The 20353-nt window shown below is 45.8% G+C and overlaps 1 protein-coding gene across 4 annotated transcripts in view; it reads left to right on the top strand.

The window, feature by feature from the left end:
- Positions 1 to 93: 93 nt before the first annotated feature.
- The window catches only part of JARID2 (jumonji and AT-rich interaction domain containing 2), a 225289-nt gene continuing 205029 nt past the window's right edge, over positions 94 to 20353 (top strand). Inside the window, exons 1-2 of one of the 4 annotated variants that reach the window (XM_074828896.1) lie at positions 175 to 192; positions 761 to 1384. In XM_074828896.1, the coding sequence (XP_074684997.1) occupies positions 1340 to 1384 (45 nt within the window). In that variant the 5' untranslated portion in view covers positions 175 to 192; positions 761 to 1339. The other 3 variants (XM_074828927.1, XM_074828936.1, XR_012623778.1) reach the window with 3 other exon arrangements.

Raw genomic sequence — 20353 nt, 5'->3', positions numbered from 1 at the left:
AGGGGGTTCCTCGGGCAGCGGCCAATCGGCGGCGGGCAGGGCGGGCGCGCGCGGCCCGCCGGGAGGTGTAGTTCCCCGCCGTCGCCATTTTGTGGCGAGGGAACTACAACTTTCCCGTGAGCGAGGACAATTCTCGGGCCCTGCGCGGAGCCCCGCCGGCGAGGCCAGGTGCTGCCAGCGCGGCGGGCTCCGGTGCGTGCCCGAGCCGGGGAAGGCGCGGCGTGGCGGGGCGCAGGGACGGAGCGGAAGGAGAAGCCCCCGGCAGACGGGAGGAGAGAGGCTGCTGCGGGGCGGGGAGGGGAGGGGGGCAGGGCAGGGCGACAGAGCGTGTTGCGCGGTGAGGGACCGTCGCCAAACTCCCCGCTCGGGTTGCGGCGCAGGGCGAGTGGCGACCTTGGCTGCCGGGTGGCCGCGCTTAAATGCCAAAAAAAAAGAGGTGGGAGGAGGGGTGCGGGGGGGAGAAGGGGAGCGTGTGACGCTTGACCCGCATGAAGTGTGCAGCGAGGCCTGTTGCATGCGTTGAACGCAGCGGGGGCCGGGCGTTGCGGCTCCTATCCCGGTTGGGAGTTCAGGCCAGGCCCTAAGCGCTGTATGTATGTGTGTGTGTGCGTGCGTGCGCGTGTGCCCGTGTGTATATATATATATACACACACGCGCGCACACACACACGCAGACATATATATTTAAAAAAAAAAAAAAAAAAAAAAAAAGAGCCAGGTCCATTTAAAGTTGCTGCCGGAGAGCTGTTCTCATTGGTTAGGGGGGAGCTGGAGGAGCGGAGACACACACGGTGCGCGCAGCCCTTGCTGCCGCCGCTGCTGCTGCCGCTGCCGCCGCCGGAGCCGCCGGAGCCGCCGCCGCTGCTGGAGTTGTCTCTGCCGCTTTCCCTGCTGCAGCGGCACAAACGTGACTTCCAACGTTTTGATTATTTATCTTCTCCTTTCGGCCCCTTTCCTTCTCCAAGATGTAACTACAGCTCTGACACTAAGGACCTGCAGATCGCTTAGGTGGCTTGAGAAAGAGAAAAGGGGATATCAAGGGCGTCGTTTTTTTGTGTTTAGGGGGAAATTTTCCATTATAATGTTTCACTAAAGTGATTTTTTTTTGTTTGTTTCCTTCGCATTCGTCTTTTTTTTTTTTTTTTTTTTTTCCGTCCCCCATTCCTCGGATTTATTGCTAGGAGAATCACATTGTGAGGAAAGAAAGTCGGATTACAAGATACCACTACAAACAACCCCCTCCCCCCAGGATTTTTTCGGTATTTTTTTTTTTTTAAATTGTCGCGGCTTTAATTCATGAAGCAATTGTCCCCTTTTGCAATCAGAATTTGGATACCAGAATGAGCAAAGAAAGACCCAAGAGGAATATAATTCAAAAGAAATACGTAAGTGGTAATAACATATATCGTTTGACTCCCAATTTTAGGAAATGGCAGCGAATGTCAAGTTTATAGCTAATCCTGCAGCTACAAGGCTTTCGAAACAAATGTGATACTGGATTTTATTTTTTTGCGGTGTGGTGGGGGAGTTTCAGAGGCCCTTTTTAACGGGGAAACCTTCTACCCAGTTTGGTTATAAAACCAGATTTGTGTAGCGATTCCTCCAGTGAATAAATGTATTGACCTCAAATGACACAATCATAATCTAGTTTTAGATGAAAGGCGAGGAGCTCGGGGGGCTGCCGCGCTAATGTCACGAAGCTGCCTTTTCAAGCGCTTGTATTAATATTGCGCTTTTGCATGCGAAAGGAGGTATTTTTTGATGATCTGCGTGTGTATGTCCCCGTCTGGTGAAGCGGCGGCGGCGGTTGCTGGAAGCCCTTTAAGTTGAAGTCGAGTGTGTCTGGTTATGGCGAGCTCGTTTCTCGCACCACCACATCCCATCTCCTGTGCGCGATCGTCTCCTCCTCTGCCTTGCGATAGAAACCGAACCAGCCGGGGATCGCGTTACCGGGAACGCTTTCCTCGGGATTGACTGGAATAATGGGGAAAATGGCTCGCTACAGTTTTAAAATAATTCATTATGATGCCTCGAAAATTTGGGCTAATCCAGTGCAGCCCGGGCTGTATTTCTGCCTTTCTTTATTCAACCGCTTAACCAATCCCTTATAATTGTCTAATCCTTTAAACATATAAATGTGGATGGATAGTTGGATTTTTGTTCGTGCTCCAGTTACGTTTTGATTGGCATTGGGGAGTTTTTCATTACGTTTGGAAAAACTGAGGGGAATTAGCCAAATACGCAGTAGAGCGAATAATGATTTTTATCTGCACGTTTTTAAAAAAATTCTTCATTTTGTTGGGGTGGTGGTGGTGGAAGATACAAATCCATGCTTTCGGGTGTGTTTGATGCGAGGCTTTAAAAGTTGTAGTTTATATCGCGCCTGTCGTTTGTGCCGATTTTTTTCAGCGAGGGGTGTTTCTTGGCAGGGAGGGTGACCTTCGGGACACTTTCCCTCGCTATTATATAGATTTGGTAAAAACTGCAGTTGACTCCAGCTGACTGCCGCTATCGATTGCCCGCCCCGCTGAAACGCAGCCCGGGGGGGGGGGGTGGGGGGCTGCGCGCTATTTCGGAGCTGCCCCCCCCCCCCCCCCCCCGAAATTTCCGAATTAAAATACATCCGCATTGCAGAGGAGCGGGGAGCCCGGGGCCGGCGAGTTTAAAGTGTTGCATCGAAACGGGAACGGCGGGTGGAAAGTCTGGCGAAACACGCGAGGCGTCCACGTTTCCCAGGCAGGCAGACAAAAGCGGGGCGGGGGGGGGGTGTGTGTGGAGGAAACCGCGGTGTTAATAATTAAGAGGGGGGGTGAAGGGGGGGGGGGTGAGATCGCCCCAAACCGCTGCTCTCGCGGGGTCGAACAATGCGGCGCCGCTCCCGCACCGCCGGGCAGGGGGTGAGGGGGGCTCCCGCCGGCCCCGCGCCCCGGGGGAAGGTAGGAGGGACGGGGGCGAGCGCGGCGGGGCGGGCGATGTGTGCCGAGCGCTCCCCGGTTCCAACTTCGCGGCGGCGCTTTTTTTTTTTTCTTTTTTTTAACACCCCCTCCCCCCCTTCTTTCCCCCTACCCCCCCCTTTTTTTTTTATTTTCGGCAGGGGGCGGGGGCGCGGGCGGCGGTGCCGGCGGGGCGCGCTGGCGGCGGCAGCAACAGGTTGCCGGGGCTGTGACGGGAGCCCGCGGGCCGCCGGCCACGCCGCCGCCCGGCCAGGTTCGCCCTGCTCCCGTGACGTCACAAAGGGAAGGGCCTGCGCGCCGTGGAATCTTCGTCGCCTAGGCCCCCCCGCCCCGCTTCGCGCGCCCCCCCCCCGCCCCCGCTGTGACGTCAGAGCCGAGGCGGGGCGGGGGCGGGGGGAGGCCCCGGGGCAGCGCTCGGCGGCGGCGGCGCCGCGGGGGGGGGAGGGAGGGGGCGGCCCGGCCCCGGGCCAGGTGAGCAGGTGTGGGGCCGCCCGGCCCGGCCCTGCCGGTTTCGGGGTGGGAGGTTGGTCGGTCGGTCGGTCAACGCGCCGCCCCGAGCGGAGGGGAGGGCCGGTCACGTCGCCCTGGCGGGGGCGGAGGCGTGGGGACGCGGCGTAGCGACACGCGTGGCACGTTTCCTCTTGCCCGTGACCTTCGGGCGCTGCGGCAGCCCGGCGGAGCACGCCGGGCCTTGGCCGCCGCCGCCTCCTCCTCCTCCTCCTCCTCGCCGGTGCCGGCCGGGCCTTTTGTTGTCCGCCTGCGCGGCTGCAGGTGTGAGCGCCCGCCCCGGGTCGGGGCCGCCACCGCGTCCCGGCCTCCGCGGGGGCCGCTCGTCCCCGGGTCGGGGTCCTTGAGCACCCCTCCCCCCTCCCCGCCCCCAACCCGTGCTGTCAGGCTGGCCCCCACCGGTGGCACCCCGCGGCCTGGAGGCAGGCCTCTCCGGCCCGGGCGTCCCGGCACCGCCGCAGGTGACCCGGGAGAGGCAGTGCGGAAAGCCGGCAGCGGCTGAGGCAGGCCTCGCCTCCCCGGCCTCCCTGCCCCGCGGCCGGGCCGCAGCGGAACAATGGCCCGCCGGGTGTCGGGCCCGGCTGCGGAGCCGCCGGTGCTCCCGTCCCCGAGGCGAGGGCCGCGCCGGGGGTGATGCCCCGCCGTGGGGAGCGAGGGCCCAGCCGAGTGATCCCAGGTGCACAGGCCCCGAGCGCGGCTGTGGTGGCCCGGCTCCTCGCATCGCTGCGGGTTGTCGTATCGGGACTGGAGCCTGTTCAGGCTGCTGCTTTTCGGCGTTTGCGAAATGAATTCTGAAAACAAAAAGGTGGTGAGAACAATGGAGTAAAGCCTGTGCCTTGCGGGCTGCCGTGGCGGGGCTTGGCTCCCTGCTCCCGTAACTGGTCGCAGTTAAAAGTTCTCTTAAACTTTGAGAGCGTTATCTTTTGCAACTGATAACCCAGGAACGGGGAAATCCGGGTATGCATCTTTTTTTTTTCTGTGCTTTAAAAACGCTATCACTTAATTTTTAAAAGAACTATGGCTGACTCATACAAATCTTTCTTCTCACTTTACCCTCCTCCTTCTCAAACATCTTTACATATCAAATATTGCCTTTTGGCTCAAGCCTCAGAAAACTGACAGCTTTGTAAAGCATCAGCCGAGAAGCCAGACTGCATTCAGTATGCGCTTGGAATTAATAGTTCTTAAATGAAAAGCTTTGAAGTCTTAAGCGTAATTTCACAGGTGCATTTTTCTGCCTGTTTTTGTGATGCTGAATAGCAAATCTTCTGTTCTCGCTGGTTTAGGTGTCAGAGTATCAGACCTGGATTACTCTCTTAAAATACCTGCACAATTCTGCAACGGTAGCAGATGGCAAAAGATAATTAAGGAGTAATGTCACTGCTGTCGCCTCCTGTGATTTGTTTCCTTGTCCTTGCAGAAGTAAAAGTGCTGTAGTCTGCCATGAGGTGACACGCTTCACCTACAGACGGCCTGGTAAGCCCCTCAGACAGAGGGCCTGCAAGGCCTGTCCAGGATTAGCCTGCTACAGACATCCGAGGAGAGCTCCTGTGAGTGCTGCAGCCTTTGAAAAAATGCTCTCTACTTGGGCGTGCTTGAAGCGGGCTCAGGGAGTTTTGGGGGGGGCACGGTGACCACGCAGTACCACCTCCTCCTGTGTAAAGGATGTTTGTGTGGCCCTTGGCACCCCAGGGCTTCTGCCCAACCGTCCTGCCCTGCTTTTTTTTTTTTTTCTGTGGGAGTTTCCTCATTTCTCTCCTGCAGCCCCACAACTGACAGTGTGCTTTAAGTTTGATGACTTCCTACAAGAAATAATGTGAATACACCAGTGGCAGCAGAGGTATTCAGTGTACATTGCATCTTATTTCACATAACCTTCCGGAGCTTTCTTGTGCTGGGTTTTTCTTAGGCTTGCAGTAACAATTCCAGCAGCATAGTGTGCTCAACTATCACTTTTTTCTGTATGTATAACTTTAGCTAATGGTGTAAGGATGCTAGCTGCACTTGAGATCTGAGTTTGAGTTCCTCTTAACCTCCTCCTGGTCTCTTGAGACTACAGCATTATGTTGTAAGTGGCTATGTGATAGCATGTAACTAGAAACTAGTAATTAATTTTTTTTTTTTTCCTAAGGAATATTTGCTTTTTGCTATCAACAAATGCTTTGCCCTGAGATACTAATGGACTCCTGCTCACTCAGGTGCACTGTGAGCCAGGAGTCCATGAGCCAGCAGTCTCTGTAAGATGCTGTCCAGAGTGAATTATAATGAATCAAGGCCCCTGTGAAGAGTTTCTAATGTTCATTAAGCACTTTCACCTTCTCTTACGAGGCCTACTAAGCCAGTATTAAAAATATATTACCCCTTCTTTTTCTGTAGATGTAAAATAATAGCTAATGTTATGCATATGCTAAAGTGTGGTATAAACGTCAGCTGATTCTGTAAGGCAGTAGCATTCCCTCCATTTTATTGTTTGATGAAACAGAAAGAAGTTTAAATTACTTGCCTGAAGCTACATACTGTAACAGTGGCAGAGATGGAACTAATCTGTATTTCTGCAGCCTTGTCCAATATTCTATCCTGTAGCTTACAGGCTTTTGCTATGAGGCATGGCATCTGCTATACAGGGACTACTTTATGCAGTTCAGTTATTTTCTTCAAGATTTTCCCCCTCCCTGTTATGGTCTGGACTGTTAGATTAACAGTGCATTTTTAACATAATAATAAAAGAGGTATTTCAGTATGGGTACTTGATTTCTTTTGAGTGATGATCATACCCTGCAGCTGATAGAGACCAGTTGATACTGTGATGACTCAGCTGTGGGTGTATTACATAAAGTAGGTCAATTTTTAAATCTCATAGTGTGAAGCTAAAGAGACTCCAGATTTAAAATTTATGTTTTGTTTATACACATTGTTGATATTTCCTGGTTTGAACATAACTGAAAGTTCTTGAGGGGGAGGGAAATGTTTTTTGGGGTTGATCTGAGGGATTTTTTTGGCCATTTATATCATATAGTGACTGAATTCAATCAACTTGAACTTGGGGAGGGAGGGGAAACACCAGCTGCTTTCATTTCTAAAGTTTCCAGTTTGCAGCACTCCAGTGAAAGGGAGGCTTAAAGGTAATTTTAAAGTAGGGAAAGGAAAAGCAGAGACAGGTTTATTACTTTTTATTACAAGCACCCAGCTTTTGTGTGATTTAGCAGATGTGGTATTTGCAGAGGAATACATGCATTGCTGCGAAATCCAAATTTGCATTTAAAACATTCTGTTTTTTCCCCCCAGTCCTTTGCATGGCTTTCTTCCCAACTATAAATGTAAACCAAGTGTAAATGATGCATTGTTTGCCTTAGTGGGCAGACAGTCTGAAAACAATAGTGCTGATGGATTTGACTGCCTCTGTGTAAGATTAATGGGACATTAACTTTCAAGTCTAATAATGCAAATTTCAGTGTTGCCAAACCTGAGCTTCCCTTAAATGTTTCCTGATGCCGATGGCCCTAAATGTCCCTATGCAATGGGCCAAAACTTCAGTTGACAGTTTTTAAATCTAGCTCTTCAGCAGCAGCACAAAGCCCCCTAACCTCTTGTTACGACTTGAGAGGAAAGGGTAAAACGTACCTGGAGTTTAATGTCCAAGTGAACGATGGGGTATGGTATGCATATACCTTTTATATTTAGTACCATTTTTTATTTAAAGCATTTTTAAGTGGTAGGAAGCCACCAGGAAACTTAAAAGCTGCAAATCGCTTGTAAAATTCAGGTCTAGTATGTGAGGAGTACTTGGCGCTGAAATTCAGATACAGGAAATAATATGCTTGCCAAAATGTATTTGGTGTTCTCTTAGATCTTTGATGGGTTGGTTGTTTTGCTGGCTCATTACTACTGGGAATATTGGATGCGATCCTTCTTGGTTTTTAACGGGCAGGTTTTATTTGGGAACTCTTGGTTTTCATTTGTAGGGGTGGGTTTATTTCAGTCAGTCACAAAAACGTTTTCTCAATGAATCAGTAGGTAGAAGGTTTAAAACCATTTGCCATTTCACATGCTCGGGTTTCACACTTTCCCTCGTGTAATGACATCCTGTTCTGATGTTGTTCCTTCAGTAGTCTGGCAGAGGCCTGGTATTTCCAGTGGTGGGCTGTGGGAAAGGAATAAACCCTTTAATTATAGCAGTGAGGGCTTGCTCGAAAATATGCTTAGCTCTCTTCCCCTCCACGTGTGCTTTCTTTTTGTCCGTCGCTTCCTTATGCCGATGAAGGGACTGAAGCTGTAAAATGCTGCTGTTCAACTTGCCCTGCAAGCGTGGCCACGATCAGTGGCAAAGCTGAGCCGTGGCTGAGAGCATTGCTGTGCTGAACACCATGTCTCAAGGCTCTCAGCTAGAGATCACAGCTCCCTGGTCTGCGAGCAGACGGATGGCGTGAGTGTGCCCCATCTGCTCCTGTGCGAAGTTTATCGGTTTACATTTATGCTGCTGCAGAAGGCTTTTTGGAGTGACCAGCTTGGCTGAGCACGAAACAAGGGAAAAATGCTCAGGTGGAAATCATCGTTCCACCAGTTCACATAGGGAAGAGCGGCATCTGAAACTGCTTCAGCATTTCTGCGTCAAATGTCTCATCCTGGACTGGCAAGTCATAAACCATATCCTGTATTTTTATCTGTGGGAACAAAACCCTTTTATGCCCGATTAAAGAATCAGGCATAAAAATGGGATTGTGTGATTAAAAAAATGCAACACAAACAAAATGAGAAACCTGTACTAAGGTCTCCGTACACTTTCTGCATGTAGGTGAGGCCTGTGGAGCAAGAGTAGTTTGTGGTCAGGTTGGGTTTAGTGCCTGTAGGATTGTTACAGTTGCAGTCAGACATTTTGACACTGCTAAAACCGGTTTAGCAAAAATGTGACGATGCCCCCAGAAGAGTTTATAATTGCATCACTTGAGGGGCATGGCTTAATCCTTTCTAAATGTCTCTCCTGTAACGTATAATCTGCTTGGTCTGTCCTACTTGGGTTTTTGCGGTCTTTTCTGCCAGGTTCTTCCCTTGATTTGCTCTACAAAAAGGCAGCTTTGGATTTGTGGCTGTTACTATATTGCTTTTACTTCCTAAAGGCTAGAAGAAATGCAAATAATAAGAATCAAGTCGAGAAACTGTGGCCTGCTGTGGTATTCACGTCCCTGTGCTCTGCTTTCAGTTCTTTGAGCTTGCCTTGCTGGTCTGACATCTTTCGGATGACGTGATGGTTGCAGGAGACGAGCATGTTTTGGCACACACATGCTATGATGACTGGCTAACGATATTTATAAAGTTCAAAAATAAACCATGGGAGCTCATTCTGACATAATCTACTAATCTTAGTTTTGCACTTTGATACTGTGTTGTCTGAGCCAAGTTAGGATAACTATATATTGCAAGCAGTTCATTTTTAGCTTTGCTTGCAGATTAGTGTTGAAGCAATGCGTGCTTTTAAATTAAGAATGATGGGAGTGAATTTGGAGAAATTGTTGGCTCTTTCAACTATATGCATATGGAAATCAGCTCTGTGTCTATTTTTAAAACAGGTTTATGTGAGTGGGTAGAGATACATGTTCCCCAATATTTCTGGACAATGTTGTGTACTGGCATTTTGACTTGATGTTTTTTTCCTTCACTGCCCACAAGGACAGGATGGTCTTTTCTGCCCTTTCTATGGGAAGGACTTTCTTTTCTCTTTGAGGATTGCGCTTTATTTTCTTCTGGATAAAAAAATCTGCTATTGCTTTAGGTAAACTTTAGTCTCGTGCGAGGCATCTGGCTAGTCACGCTGCATTTTGAGGAGTCCAACCAAGACAGTGAGCTTCTGAGGCTCCTCAGTGACAGGAATTCAGTTTCCTGTAGGCCATGACAACTCCATTTAAACAGCTAATAACAATTTTCTAGCTGCATGTGGGAATGGCCTGCGTTTTTAAGAAATACAAAGAGGAACTTGCAGATGTAAAGCATGCAAGTCAAGCGAATTGCAATGTACAAATTTTTTTTGAGGTTGCTACTAATAAAGTGGACAGAAACCATGCGTCTTGGACAAGAGTCTGTCCAGGGTCTCACTCTTTGAGATGCTTATCATTATTTTTATTAGTTGTCATATTTAGCATATAATTTGCTATGCTGTTTTAAAACTGTGAGTCTTTATGCCCCGAAAGTACATAGCCTAGAAATTGCATTTATACTTTCAAGTTGCTGCAGGCTACCACCGTATGTTTATAGTTTTTTTCTTTTTATAAGGTGCCTGTTAGGCAGATTAAGAGTGATTTAGAGAAGGGATATGTTTCCTTCTTTCTCGCCTTTTTTATTTCATGGATATTACTTTCAGCCAGTTTGTCCCACAGAGTTCTTTTTGGTACATCAAAGTTGTAAGCCAAATCTCTCAGCTGCAGTGTGCATGCTAAAAACCCCGTAACACAAATTTCCAACCCTGCACGTATGCCAGATCAATTAACTTCTTAACTCAACTCGAGCTGAAAAAAAATAGAACTGCTTCTGTTTTGGTTTCAGCCCTACAAAACTTGGTCTAGACTTTTGAATTTACAAAACTCAAAGCCAAACAAAAAGAAGGTTTTCTGTAATTGTTTGTAAAATTGACTGATAACTAAGCTGGTGTTGTAGGTGGTTCCTTTTTGGGTGATGTTCCAAACCACCAGCCTTAATGTGAATGTTTTTCACGGAAGGATGACATAGATGGATGCCCGAGTTGTGGTTTTCTGATTGACAGTCTCTTTTTTTTCCCCCCTCGCAAAGAGCAGTGATAGTGATGAAAATTCTCATGGCCTATTGCCATTGTGCAGACTGGCTTTCTGAGACCAGGGAACATCCCTTTCAGTTTTGGATATAAAGCAGAAGTTAATGCGTTAGAATAATATTTCCTCTAATCATTTATTAAAAGCTGTACTACATCCGAGTAAGATTGTAAAATGGTAGTCTTTCTGCTTCTGAGGCCTTTATCTTAAGTTTGAAAAGCTTTTACCAATGTTACTTTTTTTGCTCTAGTTATTCAACATATAATGGGGACACAGTAATACCACTTTGTAAGACAAGAGGCTTCGTGTTACTTAAAAGCTGGAGTTACAGCATGTTACAGTAACTGTAACTTGTGAATTATTTATAACTTGGAAGAAATAATAGTTGTTCTAATGGCAAATAATTTTGAAGCTGGCTTTTTCTTTTTTTCAAGTCTGTCTGTGATGCCTTGAACCAATAAAACCTACAAAAATAAGAAGTAGCCGTCGAGAGAAGCTGTCCTGTCCTGTTCTACTGTCCCCTTCTTCCTATTTCTGGTGGGAATGTCCAGTGTGTAGCTTTTGCATTTTGCCTTCAGTAACAACGTTGTGAATGTGGAGACCAGTAAGCTGCCTAATGCTGTGTTTTTATGATCGTTTTAAGCCTGCACTGCACTGGAAGGAGTGGTTTAACTTTCCTCTGGCTGCCTGTTTCCCCTCTCTTCTGCAGGCCAGCATGTGTACCAGGTGATGACTCCCACTGCAGATTGGGGACTTTCCAGGTTAAAACTGAATTGACAAAATATGGTTGATTTTTAATGTGAATTTATTTAATATTGCAGTTTGTGATGTAGCTATAAAAATACTTGGTCTGGGGAAAGTGTTGCAGGGGCACAAAATGAAGCAGCAAGGGAGGGGTTGGATTGCTTCTGTTAGCAATAGTGTGAGCTTAAATGGACTGTGAAATCATGACTAAATAGGAGTCAAGATATATGTTTTATTTCCTAGCAAACAAAATCAGCTGTCCTTGTCTGTTCTAAGGATTGTTCGTGCATGGATTTTGCTGTACTGTCCTACTGCTGGAAGCATGGTGAATATTAAATAAGGCTGAAATGAAGTTAGGCCACACAGGTGAAAATGAAGCTGGAGGTGTTTGTGCCTGTGGTCATGGTAGTGCCATAATAATTTCCAAAGTATTAAAATATGTTAGAAGAGGATTAAAAATGTGCAACTGTTGTTACGTGTTGTGCTGGTGCTTAGATAGGATTTGAACAATTTTAATCTTAAACAAGAGAAGAAAAAAGGGGAAAAAAAATAAGATACCTGTGCTACTGGAAGCTGAGTTCTACTGCTAGATATGGTAGAAGTAGTACTCTTTTTAATTCAACAGCCACACGCACCCACCCCACAATACAAGAGGTCCACTGTAGAAGTGAAGCCAGTGTGCTGTTCTACTTTCTACAACAAGGACCTGGTTACAGAAGGGAGTTCCTCCAGAAATTTCCTGTGCCTTTATTTGTCTTATCTTGTACTACTGAAGAGTAAGTTCAGATAGCTTCTCTTGTTAAAACCACTCGTGTCTATTGAATGTGCAAGCAAACTGAAGTGCTGATGCATTTTTGCCCCAGGTTCCCAAGTAGTGTGAGAAGGCCAAACCATGTCAAATCAAGAAGCTACAGAAAACAAGGTTTCCTTTAATTATAGGAACATCAGGATGTGGCATCACATGCCTTTTTCTCAGCATTGAAGCCAGCAGTGGTGACCCTACTGATCTTTCCTTCATGGTATAGTGCTTTAGCCGTATCAATACAATTAAAATGCTGCATGCGAAATTGGGTCACTAAAATTATCAGGCTTAAAAAGTAGTTATGCCAATTCTCTCCTTTCTTCTCTCACCTCATCTTTAAATGGTCTGGTTTCAGTGTAAGCCTGCAAAGACATTTTAGTGGCACAGTTAAGGAAACAGTGGGGTACAAGTACCTCTTTGGCTTTGCTGCGGATTAGAAAGGCATATGGAACTGCACCCTCAGTTTCAATCCTGCAAGGCGCTTTAGCACGTGCCTGTCTCAAATGTATGAATACTCTTACTGACGTCAGTTGAAGTACTTGGAGCCTTGTGAGTTAAGCACATGCCGAAGTGCTTTTCAGGGCTCGAGATTTTGCCATTCCTGTGTAAGAGTGTGTGCAAGTATTTGCAAGCAGGAATGTTAGTTTTCTAAGAGGGTGATAGCCATTTAATGGTTTTAATGGCTTTACTAGATGTAGTCCTGCCTGGTTTTTTTATTCTGAATTGTTTCTTTTTCTTTTTGCTTTTCCAGAGCCCTCTCTTAATATTTTATTTAAATGCAATAACTGTGTCTTTCCTTAGTCTTCTCTTCATTGTAGTGTGCATGTGTGCACAGTACTGGCATTTTTTAACAGTTCACTCCTGCCCCCCGCCCCCCCCCCCCTGTCTTCTAGTTCCATGCTTTTCTCTTTCTCTCATTTCTGTGTGTTTCCCTGATTGGGCTCCTCTATCCACGTCGTCCTCGTCTGAAGAAATTAGTTCTTGCGAAGCTGCTGGCATTTCTTTCGCAAGAAAGCGAAACGAACTAATGTCGTAGTATTATTTTCTTTTCCTGAAGGTGAGAGGGGAAGATGAGGAAAGGTTCCTGCAGTTCATTTTGGGGGCAGCTCCATAGGAAATACTTTGGAAGGGGAGGGATTGCGCTGTTGCTACTTGTCTCTCAAGCCTGCATGCAGAATTTGAATGTTGGTTGTAGAAAGTACTGGCTGTGTACTTACGTTATGCAAGGCTCAGCAAACTGTTAATGCGCAAATACTGTGGAGGAAAAGTAGAACATGGCCCTGCTCATCCCTTTTTACAGTCGTTTTATGAACTTTTGGGAAATCAAATCCTGCTGATGTGAGCATTCAGGAAAAGCTAGTTTCATAATTCACATACATTAAAGGCTTTTTTTTGTAAGACATTAATATTCATCTCTTTCAGTCAAGAGCGGCATTATGTGACATGACTGACCAGTCATAAAAAAACAGTGCTTAGATTCCATTATTGAAGGGATCTCTGCAGTCTCCATTTGAGTATGACCTTCCAGAATAACTAAAGGTGGTCAGATTTCTTTCAGGCTGGGCGGCAGACCAGGTATAATGATTTCTGGGCCCTGTTGCTTTGGAGAGCAGAAACATAATTTTCAGCATAAATATGTTAAGAAAAGTACAGTCTCTTAAAGACTTCTGGGTAATATAATTTCTTTATATCATACTTAGTATTTCATTATACTGCTACTTCAGCTGGCTCCTATGAAAGCTGGTGGTGTATCGTGCAGAAGAAGGAATTGTGTTTATGATGTAGGTAATAATGTTTTTTCCCTTCGCAAGCATCTTTTCTTATATTATTGTTGATTCCTCTTCTTTTTGTGGTGTCATTTTATGACTCTTGCAGTTAAGGATGCAGTGAAATTAATTCCCTGTGGGCATTTTGGAAATTACTGGTTCACTAATTTGGATGGAGGAGACTGAAGGAATAAACTATTATTTCCTTTTTTCGCTAACTTCTCTCAGATCCTCTCAGGAGTGAGTCTGTCATTTTTTCCCCTTACAGACAGCCCCTCTCTTAATGCATTAACTCCTGGTCTACTCATGCCTGATGACTGGTCAGGCCATTCCTGCTAGGCTCTGCCTCCTGGCCCAGATGAGACCAGGAACGGCGTTCCTGCACGCACGCCTCTCTGCACGTGTCCTGCTTACCCCTCTGGAATAGCGTTGAGTTGACCACAGGGATTCCCTGGCAAAGTGGTTAGAAGGTTTTTAGCTTTTTGGAAGATTTTTTCTGGATATGCCTTTGCTTCTTTCTTTCCTTTCTGTCCTTCGGTTGTCCCTGTTCACCTTGCATAACCACGAGTAGGTATGTGATACTGACTGAGGGACTGCTTGGTTATCAGCTCTACGGAATCTGTCTCCTTCACATGAGCTCTTTTCAGAGGTGTTTCAAAGTGTTGTCAATTTATCGCCTGCACACTACAAGCATGACTGCAGCTGCGTCTGGGGCTTTGTCAGGGAAGCAGAAGTGTGCTCAGCTCTGGAGAGCTAACCTGCCCTTCGGCACAGTTTGTGAAACCAAGTTTAGTATAATGTGAGAAAAATGGCCAGGATCTGTATCCATGGTTGGAGTCCTGCTCATGTGGAGGATGGCTTGCCCTGAGTTCCCGGTTAGGTCCTACCACTATTCCTGTCTTTAGCTGCCTTGGCAATATTTTTGCTGCTTTTACTTTCGTGTTCTCCCTCAGCATTGTGTCGTGGTCATGCCTTCAGAAGATCAGCTACAGCTGGGCTGATGGGCATGGTAGTTTAGGAGGGAAATGCTTTTTTGTCTTGTACAATGGAAGAATGTACATGAGCACACTACTGTTGTCTTTGGAAGAAGACTTTGAAGACGTCTGTTCAGGCATGCTTTTGAAGGTGTTCTGAAATTTGCTCTCGACTATCCTCTGTATAGGTGATTTATCACTGTTCTTCTGTTCCTGTGGAGCAGTAAATCACACCTGGGCTGAAAGGTTATCCTTTTTCCTTAAAAGGCTTCATACTTTTTTACCACTTCTTCCTTTATTCCACACTCTCCAAATATCCAGGTGTTTTTTTCCCCACCAGCGAAGATCCAGTATTTTAATCGGGAACCCACATGTTACAAAGCTGAAGCAACATAGTCTAGCACTTCAGCTTTGAAAACTCGTTCCTCTGTGGAAAAATGCCATTGAGATAGTTCCAGCTGGCTTCCAAATTTCCAATCCACTGACTTTCTCAGTGATTAGATCACCTTCTTCAATAAAAGCAAGGATCTGCAGCTGATCTGAGGGAGTTAATACATAGTTTAATTTCAACACACATGAATAATGTTAAGCCCATGCATAAACTAGTCTAGTTAAGGAGAAGAACAAAGTAATAGGTGATCTCTTGAGGCAACCCTTTGAAACAAGAAGTAATGTCTTATAAATTTTTAAGCACGTAAGAAAGAAGATTGAATAGTTGGCATTATTTGAGACAAAAGACTGTAAGAACAATTCTAAGACTGTCTGACTGACCTACTGTTCAGCTTAGAAACTAGGACAACATCTAGTAAGGGAAATCTCTGGTTATCAGGGCTCCTAATCCTGCCATAGATAAGAGAATATAAAACTGTCAAAAACAGGGTTTTAAATCTGCATCTCCCAGGTTGCTGTCATCTGCATGGCTTGCTTTTTTTTTTTTTTAAATTGGTTTGGTTGGTTGTTCGTGCAGGAAGTCCCTAGAGAGAAACCAAGACTATTTCCACAATGACATGACCTTTAGGTTCTTGAAGGTGCAAGTGTCTGCTCTCAGGGTTACCCATAGTAAAATGTTAGTTGTCTTCTTACATTCATGCCACGGCATGAAAAAGTTCTCTGAAACAAGGAGAACTCTCTGCTGTACAGCCTCATTTCATGATATTTTCCAGTGCCTGGCTTGTCTGTCTAAGTAAATTTTCTTAGCTCTTCTGTGTTGGCAAGGTCTGTAATCTCCCTGTTCTTTCTGTAGAAGATTCCCATGTCTGGCTCTTCCTGGACTAGGTTGAAGAGCTGCTTTATTGTCACTTTGGAAAAGTACCTCTGCCTACGTTTTCTCAGCACAGCAAGTTTCCTTGTTATTGTCAGTTTAACTTTCTGGTGTGGAGGACCATCGCAGATATTACTAGGGCTTAATAAACAACCTACCTTTGGATGACTATTACTGTTGTGATAAAATGATACAAGGTTGGTTGCTTATTGATTTATGCTTTTTGGCCATCTTCCAGGATGAAACTGTAACTTCATTACACAGGAGTTTCAGAACAGTACAGAGCTGTCCATTTATTTCCTTCAACTGTTATCGAGCTGACAGCTTGCCTTTGGAGGATCATATATTCAAAAGCTGCCAATTGGATCTTACTTCATTTTAGCCAAATGTGGCACAGAGTCTGAAGTGCATTTCTCCATAAGGCCCTCCCCCCTCTTTTCTTCCCTGTAACTTTTTTACCTTCTGCTCTCTCTCTCCTTTCCTTCACCTTCCCTTCCCCTCAGTTCCTCCTGCTGAAAATAAAAAAGGCCTGGGAATAGAGGCAATGCCACAAATGAAAGAAATTAGGTTTTTTGTTGTTGCTGCCTGTAATTTTGGTTTCTCTTAACAAGACTTTAGTTTCTCTGGCTAGATAAGTTCTGCATTGTGAAGAAATGCATGGGTTTCAAAAATGGTAAATGGAAGATATTTTTCATCTTATTATTTCTGCTAACCATACTCCTACCTCCAAGTTAGCTGCTTATTTCCAAATCGCTCATTGTGGCTTTGTTTTTCTCCTCCTGCTTCATCATTACTCTCCACTGCTGTTTTGGTACCTTTACTTGGGAAGTCACCATTTGGAAGCCTGTGTGAAGTCATCATTGGGAAGTCTATGTACTTAGCTGAGAATCCTCTAGAAGAAGGAGAATGGGGGCAAGGCAAACCACGCACAACATCTGCCTATGTACTACTTGAAATCAGAAAGTATATTTCTGTTGTGGTACCCAGAGAAACGGTTTCCTCACATTGAGAAGTTGAGGACAGGCTTAAAATCTTTTCATCTCAGTGGGATAGCACCTTGAATTCTTCTAAGTGTTTTACACAGCTGCTTTTTTTGCATGTCTCTCAGCATTCCTGGAAAAATACGAGTTTTTGTGGTTCAGTCTTAAAGAAGTGTTCTTAATAAGTAAGCAAAACGAGCCGAGTAGTCTATATTATAAAAGAGACAACTTTATTTGGATTTCTCTGGCCTCTCTTTTAAATATGATGTTAAATGCAATGGAAGAATAGGGTTTCAGTTCTGAACCAATGTATTCTGTCTATGAAAACTCTTTTTCAATTAATTACTTTGAAATTACTTTTCCCAAGTCATTCCTGACTCTTCTTTCAGTACATATTTATGTACTTGTAAAGTGGAAAAATAATATAATCAATACCTGGCTAAATATTACAATTTAATATGTTAGGCTGCTTGCTTTAGTCCCAAAAGAAACTCTGTAACAGTGGTATTAGATAAAAGCATGCGTACATCCATTTCCTCTAAGAGTCTGTCTCAAACTCCTTCAGATCTCAAGATTGATAATTTTGATAGTTATTTTAAATTTCAGCTGTTTATACATTCATTTTATAGAACTTTGTCGTATGTTTTATAACTTTAATGTGGATTATTTCTTAATTTTGCCTTGTTTCCTACTTAAGCGATATTCTGTAATTACCTGATTCACTGTGGTTTTGTGTAAATGAAACTATGAAATCTGTTGTCAATTAGCAATCAATGTGGTATCCATATTTTTAAATGTTATAAATTGCCTATTAGAGCTAATTTTCCAGGGCATCTCTATCTCCGTTCTTAATGTAATGCAGAATATTTTACAATAATGCCTAGGTTAACAATGATAGTCTTGCTGTATTGTGCAAAAAAGGCTTCTGTGCAGACCCAGCTGGGTTTCAGGCTTAATTCATTGCTCTATGGTGGGATCACCACAGCTGCTGTGGGGCCTTTACAAATGCAAAAAAGCTGTCAGTGTTTGTTTCATCAGATGCATAAGTGATGAGGCCAAGTTGAGGAATCCATTCCAGTGCGCGGTGTGCATGCTGGAGGCATTATTGTTTACAGAATTAGTGTCTTAATGCTTCAAAATACATGGTGTGTGTTTTGCCTTAGAGCAAAATATTTTAGGAGTAAGATGGTTTAAGGATCCTCTTCAGTTTAGTCCCCTCTTCTAACAGCGTTTGCCCTGACTCATGTAAATGTGCATCTGAATTACTGCGCTGTACCTGCCTTGGTCACGAGAAACTCAGTTCTCTTCCTGTCTTGTGCATCCTTTTTGCTACTAGTTTGATTATCATAAGCAGTCACAATTAAATAATTGCACAGCTTTAATGCAGATTTTTTTTTCCCCCTTAACTGTCAATGGGTGGAGTTGCACTAACAGTTTTCTATGGTCGCCAGAAGTCAGGGTACTTCTTTTGGCTGTCAAGGCTTGAACGAGGTTCCTTCCAGCCAATTAGAGAGTAACGATGATTGGTTTCAGAGGGTACTGCTTAAGAATGCAAAGCATGCCTCTGTGGTGGAGCTGAGCACACGGCTCCTCTACCAATTCTCCTTTCCTTTGCTTGAGGCTCCAGGAATGTAACATGGAGCAGGGCTTTTGCTTACATGATGCGACACTGGCTTTTGGGGGGTAGAAGGAGGAGGCGGGGGGGAAGTTCAGGTCTTAAATTGTTTTTCTGTGGGAGTGTTCATGTGATCTTCCAGTCTTTGTTGCCGTCAGTTGGCTGTGTGCGTGAGGTTTCATTAGGGCATGCCACCCTTCCCCGTATCATGTAACTCCACCGATAATAGGCATTGCAGGAATTTTAACTAATGCGCTGTTTAAGCCATCGTCGCTATGATTTTATTAAATATGCTTGCAGCGTGGAATTTTGCTAATGCTGTGGAGTGATCTGTTATGCAAATTAAATGTAAGAATGGGCTAGTGGGATTTGTTTTCTGTCTATTGGAGACCTGTCTTTTGCATTTGGAAATGAAATGAGCTAAATGGTGCCGGCACAGGCTGCTGCTGAAATGTTCAGGCAGCCTTTGCTTTTCTGGTTGGGGGTGCAGTATCATCACTGGAGGGGCTGAGTTTGGTTTGTAGGGAGGCACGCCTGTCTGGAAGCATGCCTGACGCTGGTACATGCGGGGCACGTATGGGGTGAGTTGAACAACGTGAGTGTAGAATAGCTTAGGCACAGTCATATACAAATTAGATTATGAGATTTATTCTGGCTGGTCGTCATGGCCAGGCAAAGCTGTGTTCTCGCTTAAGCTCTTCTGCCATAATGCAGGCAGATTCCTATGCTGGAGCAAACGATGTTTAGCTCAGTGCACGACTGGTAGTATCCATGTTTGTTGGCTAAGCTGTTGGCCTGCGGCTAAAGCAGCACTTCTCTAGGTGTGATGTGTGACAAGGATACTCTCGAGTCCTGCCAGGTGAAGTGAGAAGGCAGGGAGTTCGGCTTCATTTCCAGATTTGCTGCTTCACTGAGGCACATGAGCTGCTGTAACCCAGCAGACATGAGAGGAGGATTTGCCTCCTCCCTGCGCTTGTTGCTGCTCTCGTGGCCTCTATTATCTACAGGCTCAGGCTCAAAATACAACCAGCCTCCTCTTCTCGTGCTGTTCCAGGGAGCAAGTTGCTTGCAGCACTCTCTCTGCCAGTGCTTTGTAGCTGGAAAAGCAGCAGCAGCCGAAAGAAATCTCAACCTGGCAGCCAGTACCCTCCATCCCTCCTTTTCCCGCACCTCATTTACAGTCGCTGTAAGCACTACCATTTATTTCCCTTGGAGTCTCTGTTAGTGTTTTATTATTTGTTGTTTGCTGCAGGGTAGGCAGTGGTGTGGGAGGGCTGCTTTGGGGGTGCTGAGCAGGGAATAGCGGCAGCAAGCGCTAAGGCAGGACTTGGAGGAGCTGTTCCGTCAGTGCTGGGTCCATTCCTCTGGTCTATAAATTGGGGGAAGAAAGGCAGCGGGCTTTAAACTGCAGCTGATGAAACTGCACCATAGCACTTTCTCTTGACAGAGATGAAAATAGGTTGAATGTTTTTGAGGGAGGTGGTTTTAAGAGAAACCAAAACCTCCTCGGCAAAAGGTCTGTCCATTCTTTAATGTGAAGGCCCTGTTCGGCCTCATGATGCAGTAGCTTGGCTTTGCACGGATGGAAATAAAGTATCTGAGCACATCATGGGGCATTTGTATTTTGGGGGCGCAGTGCAGTTAAGAGCAGCCTTTGGTGATGCCTGCGCAGGCGAGACTGAGCTGGGAAGCTGCTATTTTCAGTGTGTGCACGGTGTGGTGGATGGGCAACTACGCTAATCCCCCCGTGGTGGAAACATGCTTGTGTGAGACACGGGGAGTCCCCTCAGGCAGAAAACGGGTGCTGGAGCTGCAGGGAGTCAGGTTTGTGCCCATGATGTGGCTGTTCCCAGCACGCAGGCTGCTCCCATGCCCCATCCCTGCACAGAGCACCCCAAAGTCAAGCAGGGACGAGGCTTCTGTGCTGTGGGGGACCCTAATAAGAGGCCAAATTCTGTTCTGAATGCCATGAGTG

Source organism: Strix aluco, chromosome 1, assembly GCF_031877795.1.
Source record: "Strix aluco isolate bStrAlu1 chromosome 1, bStrAlu1.hap1, whole genome shotgun sequence".
In the NCBI taxonomy this organism is placed as follows: Eukaryota; Metazoa; Chordata; class Aves; order Strigiformes; family Strigidae; genus Strix; species Strix aluco.
The sequence above is the reverse complement of the archived record's forward strand: the minus strand, read 5'-3'. Positions and strand labels throughout refer to the sequence as shown.